Source organism: Salminus brasiliensis, chromosome 11 (assembly GCF_030463535.1).
Source record: "Salminus brasiliensis chromosome 11, fSalBra1.hap2, whole genome shotgun sequence".
NCBI classification, from domain to species: domain Eukaryota; kingdom Metazoa; phylum Chordata; class Actinopteri; order Characiformes; family Bryconidae; genus Salminus; species Salminus brasiliensis.
Window position 1 is genome coordinate 21019782 of NC_132888.1, and position 6464 is coordinate 21026245.

Consider the following 6464-nt stretch of genomic DNA (forward strand, 5'->3'; position numbering starts at 1 on the left):
TCCTTGCCTCGGTCATGGCCAAAAGAGATGGCCGGGCCTTCTGCCAGGCCCTGCGGCAACGGCGCACAAAGTCAGCTCAGCTGCCGGGATCCCCAACTCACATCAGCAAACATGGGCGGTCGAAACCCAACCTTTCAAAGGGTGACATGCCAAGAGATGAATGGCAGAGGGTGTTATGTGCATATTCCACCCATGGTAGATGATTCACCCAAGAGGAGGGGTTGGTGAAGGTCAGACACCGCAGAGACCAACCAAGGTACTGATTGACTCTCTCAGTCTGGCCATAAGACTCTGGGTGAAAGCCAGAGGAGAGACTTACAGATGCTCCCATTAGTTGGCAGAAGGTCTTCCAAAAGCAACAGGCAAACTGGGGTCTTTGGTCAGACACCAGATCACTTGGCATCCCATGTACCGTGACCATGTGTTGCAGCTAGAGCTCCGGCCTCTCCTTGGCAGATGGGAGCTTGGGCAGTCAAGTCAAGTCAGATTTATTTGTATAGCGCTTTTTACAACTGTTGTCATTTTTTGTCTGCATTGCCTTTGGAAGTTGGTAGCTCCGTAATGAAGTCCAGTGAGATATGGGATATGGGCATCGACATGCAGGGATAGGCAATGGATGGAGCAGCCCTTGGGTCCTTGACCTAGGTGTCTTGTTGCGTACACAGACCTCAAATGCTGCAATGAAGGCATGCAGGTCCTTCTCCATACTAGGCCACCAGAATCGCCTGCGTAAAAACTCCAGGACATGAATCGTCCCCTGATAGCTGTGGGAATATGATGGTGGTTTTCAGCTCCTATTGAAGGGGAGCCAGGATTCAAGGAGCGGGAATAATAGGCTCCAGAGGGGTCAGGCCCAGTAGATGCCCACTGCCTGGACAAAGCATTCGGCTTGGTGTTTTTGGGACCTGGCCTGTAGGACAACACAAAATCGAAGCAGCTGAAAAACATTGCCCATCTGGCAATGCCATTACCCGTCTAACATGCCAAAGGTGTTCCTCAATGGATTGGCTGTAAATGAGGATGTCATCAAGGTAGACATACACATAATGACCCAGGGCCTTCCTAAGTGCTTCATTTATGAAACACTGGAAGACTGCTGGGGCGTTCATGAGCCCCATTACCTTGTACTCATAATGCCCAGTGGGTGTAATAAATGCAGTCTTCCTTTCATTCTCCTGCTTAATGCGTATCAGGTTGTAGTCACTGCGGCAGTGCTTTAAATGCTGTAGACATAAGTGGCGGGGGGTGCCGGTCCTTGATGGTGATTGAGTTTAGGCCCTGGTAGTCCACATAGGGGCAAAGGCCACCATCCTTCTTGCCCACAAAGAAGAAGCTCAACCCTGCAGGTGAAGGGCGAATAAAGCCTAGTTCTATTGCCTCTTAAATGTATGCATCCATGGCTGCACACTCAGGGGGTGAAAGTGCAAACAACCGTCCTCGGGGTGGCATAGTGCCTGGGAGGAGGCTTATGGCACAGTCATACATACAACATTTGGGCCTTCAACTTACTAAAAACGTCTTGGAGGTCCCAGTATTCCCGAGGGACCCCCTCAAGACCCCTGCACCATGGACCCCATACAAACACACAGTGTGGACCAATCACACATGTGAAGTGCAAGAAGGATTCAGTTAAGTATCAGGAAATCCTAAGAGAAAAGGTCATGCCTTCTGTGAAGAAGTTGTGCTGGGTGTCATTGGACCTTGCCTAGATCTGGAGCCACTCCTTCCAGGACCCCCCCGGAGGCATCCCCAACCCAGCCGCACAGTCCTGCTGAAATGCCCAGATGAGGTCAGGTTCCAGAATGTGTCGGGAAGACATCCAGGACCGTTCCCCAAGGTCATAACCTTCCCAGTCCACTAGATACTGGAGCCTACCTTGCACCTCTTAAAAGGCATCTGATGGTGTAAACCAGAGCACTGCCAACTTCACATGGATTTGGAAGGTTTTAAGTGGGACATGTGGAAGGTGGGGTTTATGCACATCGAAGGGGGAAGGGTGGGGCGGTAGGTGATGGACTTGGTGGAGGGTGCCATGCAAGGACAGACCCTTTGGCAGGAGCCAAACCTGCTGTCCAGGGCAATAGGTTGGCACTGATCGTTGCTTTCTGGCTATTGCAGACAGGAAGGATCATTGGGCTTCCACCCCCAGCAGTTGTCAGAAGTCTCTCTAGAACCCCAGGTGGCACAGCCCAGTAAGTGCTGGACAAAGCAAAGAGATGGGACAGGGCCAGCTCTCCACTGCCTTGATTTTGGTGGGATTCATGTGCAGGGTATTATTGGACACACTGAAGTCTAAAAAGGAGATATATGAAATATGGAATATATGGAATAGCTGGAGAATGCGATGTGTTGAGTGCCATCAAAGTAGACGAACACATAACTGTCCAATGCCTCCCTATGGCATGTTCATCAACCTGAACAGCATGATGAGATGCTCATAGTGCCCAGACGGAGGGATGAATGCCATTTTCCAATGGTCTCCATCTGATCTTTAGTTGTAGAAACTGCATAGGTTCAGCTTGGTAAACATGGAAGCCTGCTGAAGTGCATCAAAGGGCAATTGATAACGGTCCTTGATAGTTATTTTGTTGAGGTCCCCACTCTTCTTCTCAATAAAAAACAAGCTGGCCTTGGACCAGGAAGTGGAGGATAAACCCCAGGTCCAGGGCCACTTACATATTTTCCTCCATTGCCTGGCACTCCAGTCCTGATAGGAACAATTACCTTCCCCTGGGGGGCTGGTGCCAGATGGTTGATGGCAATGTTGTCACGGTATGTGGAGAGCAACTACTGAGTCTGCTATTTGCTGATCCCAGGTCTCAGTACTTGGCCTGACTGATCGGGAAAGACGACTCCCACACAAGTGTTGCATTGAAGAATCAACCCCTGGGCCCAAAGGCAAGCTGATGAATCCATCAGATGCTTCCCGATCTCTGAGAGATGTTGACATTTCCCTGGAAAACACAAAGAAGACAAAGGCACAAAGAAGAGTTCAGAAGCCCCACAGTAGAGGCACCTACCCAACTGCATGCAGACTTTGTGCTCCTGCCACAGTTGGTGTGCCCCAACTGCAAGTGTGCCCCAACTGCATGGCTTGACACCTATTGGGCTAGCACAACCAGTTTGTCTAGGTAGGCTGGGGGGTTGCAGTAGGCAAGCTCAACCTTGAGCTCCTCGCTAAGGCGAGGATGGAAGGCAAAATTAGGGCACTGGTGTTTCATCCACTTTCTGCCGATAGTGTAGGGATTTGATGGTGTAATCAGCCTTTTGCTTTTTTTTGTGGTGCAGGAGGCGGGACCTTACCTTCTCTTTGTGGACCAGAAGGTCAAAGGTTTGCGACAGCTCAACCTCCTGGTTCATCAGCACCTGATAGTCGCCCAGAGCAGGGATTGAACCTAGGCCAACACTCCAAATGAGGCAGACACTCTTGTAAGTGAGCTACCACAATCATGTGACCAATAGCTCTAAGTGCAGAACAGTGGATCTCAGAGCAGGTAAAACTCAAAAGAGTAAATGAACCCACCGATGGGAAACAAAATGTCAGGAAAAAGAAAACTGTCTGTCAAGGGAGAATGCTGACCATCTCGAAAGCCATGAGGTAAACAAAATATGAAGAAAGAAGGGCCTTTTGATGTTCTCCTGAAGTGGGTGTCACCAGCTTTGACTAGGGCTAGCAAGGCGTTTACTAGAGTGCTGGGTGTATGTACATTTTGGGGGTGTATATACTGTATAATCAGTACTGTTATGTTTTAGAGTTTTGAAATTGGCCCCATTATCCAGCCCGCCACCTTCTTCATCTGCCAGCCATTACTGCATCTCCTCTTTTTATGGATCAACAACAACCAGTTATTTGGTGTGTGTTGGTTTGACATTGTATAATCAATATGTGTACACTGATGTCTATTTTTCTTTAAAAACATGAAGGAATAAAGTGTTAAGGCTCTTTAAAAAATTGAATTCACATTATTCTGTGATAATTCTAAATATATCTGTGATCTGTGGAGAAAAGGGGAACTTTATCTTCACCCAGTTGTCAAATCAAATCAAATTTATTCGTAAAGCGCTTTTTACAACTGTTGGTCAGACTGGTGGGTGGCAGCTGGTCTGACGCAGGTAAAGGGGGCACCTGCAATCAGTCTTCTAACAGGTCTGGCTGGGTGAGTGGCTTTAGCAGGAGTACTCTTATTAGCTTGTTAAATAATTACATTTTGTATTACTGTATTTAAAATACAATTTTTTATTTAAAGTATTCAAGGAGTTAGCATTATTGTGTTTAAGGCAATTAATTTTTCATGACTTCATGTTCATTTTTAATGTGTGATCCACTGCTGTAATAGGTGCTACTCCTGTTTCATTGTTAAATTTCTTACAGTTGATATTTTTTGGTTTGTTTGGCAGTTGTTTAAGCTTTGTAATCCATAATTTAATAGTGATTTTCTATTGACGCTATAAAAAGCTTGTTGTTTACAGAATGTTGCAGTTGTTTTAATAGCTAAATAATAAAAGTTACTGTTCTTTGTTTCTACATAAGGTTTTGCTTTTCTTTTTTTCCCTTGTTTACATTTTTGACACTACTATTCCCTGTAGTTTAATTAATTTTTTGTACTTTTTTTATCCGTTTTTTATGTTTGTAAAAAATGGTATTCGAGCCAGACTTAATATTTAAATACTATATGTTACCACTGCCTTTACTGAAGAACATTTAAAACACTACACATTTGCACAATTCATTTATTTACTTACAACCAAACATATGCTTTTGTTGCTACCTACAGATAATTATAAGACTGGGTAATCACAATTCTCATAATTTACTCAACATAAAAGGTTGTATTTGTACATAAGCATTGTCCTTCAGACAAAACAGCAACTTTTAGCTTACTTTGTAAACAACATTGATCATTTAGCAAAGGAGAAAAAAGATAAAGCAGGGCTGGTGAGTTGCAAGAAATTTTGCAAATATGATCCTGGCATGTGGTTATGTGACTATTTATAGCCTGTAACCTGGTGTCTGAAGTTCATCTTTACTCTGTTTGTTTCTGGACACAGTCTGAGAACAGTTTTCATAAAACTATGTACATCAACTATTACTTAATATTTGCATAATATTGCAAAACACATAACAAAAAAGGTTATGCTATAAATACTGAGTAATTTTATTCCAATGAGAGAAAATGCTTGCCAAATTAAAGTGAGACTGAGACATTAATTAAAGATGTTAGGTCTTATTTTCTGTTCACTGACCGGAGTTGAGAAAAGCCTGTCAAACCACACATAGCATAATGACTTAAGACAGCAAAAAACTTTTCATCCCTGAGTCCATATATCAGAGGACTAAGACAACGTGGTGCAATAATAAAAACTATGAAATTAGAGTATCTCACATTATAAAACACCATGACATCAAGCTTCCAGAATGGCATTTCTATATATGGGGTTAAAAACTGAACAATACACAGAAACAGCTGAAAAGCATGAAGGAGCACAGTTCTGAGACTCTTGTTGGTTGAGTTCTTTTTCTCAGAGGAGGCGGCTCTGGCTGCGATCATTATTTTGATGTAGGTGAAGATGATTATTAGAATCATCAACAGAAAAAAGAGCAACAACATGACAGAACGTGCATTTGCCTGCCACTCCTCCCTTAACATTATCTCCATACTACACATGACATATGAAAACAGAGCACCAGGACGGACCACTGAAAGATATGCTATAAAAGTAAAGAGTGTACTCATGGAGCTGATACTCCAAATGATAAGAAATCCCAAGAATCTGGTCCTGCTGGTGGAGATGTCTGCATGTCTTAAAGGCATGCATATAGCAACATAGCGCTCCAGACACATTGCCACTAGAGTCAGTGGAGTACAACATGTCAGAATAGATGAAACTACACAAATTAATAAACAGCAAATCATATGAATGCGAATCTGGTAAAAACTTGCGATCAACAGCACATCAGTGAAAACTATGAGAGCAGAGTCAACAAATAGTGTTTGAGCAAATAAAATGTAGCGAGTGTCCTCCCTGAACACCTCTTTTTTCAGAAAGGTGAATATCATCAGGCAGTTCATGTAGAGGAAAATCCCCACTAGTACCTGCACCAATAGCACCTTTATAAAGATGGGAACATCTAGTAACTGATTACTACTTGAACTGATATTAACTCGTAGGCTCTGCATTTTTTTTTAAAAAGAATACAAAAAACAAGAAAAAAGTAAACCTTACAGATGAAACACTGAAAGACATCAGTAAAAACACATCAGTTGCAGCTAACATAAATGAACACCATCAAAGTATTGCTCAGTATTTATACTGTTATTAAAGGTGGAGCCTACTTCAACAACAATTATTTTAGTCCGGACATTATTAATATTTAATGATGTTCATATTTTGATATATTACATTTAATTTTGATATTGTAACCAGAGGTGGCAGAAGTAAACTAGTTTTATACGCTGATAAAA

At 43.1% G+C, this 6464-nt stretch overlaps 1 protein-coding gene across 1 annotated transcript; it reads right to left on the minus strand.

Moving 5' to 3' along the window:
- Window positions 1-5225: 5225 nt before the first annotated feature.
- On the minus strand, window positions 5226-6179 carry LOC140565402 (odorant receptor 131-2-like). Its single transcript, XM_072691294.1, has one exon. The coding sequence runs from the start codon at window positions 6177-6179 to the stop codon at window positions 5226-5228; it is 954 nt and encodes a 317-aa protein (XP_072547395.1).
- Between the last annotated feature and the right edge of the window lie 285 nt (window positions 6180-6464).

Coding starts and splice junctions, on each gene's coding strand:
- LOC140565402 (XM_072691294.1), bottom strand. CDS start 6,179: ATGCAGAGCCTACGAGTTAATATCAGTTCAAGTAGTAATCAGTTACTA.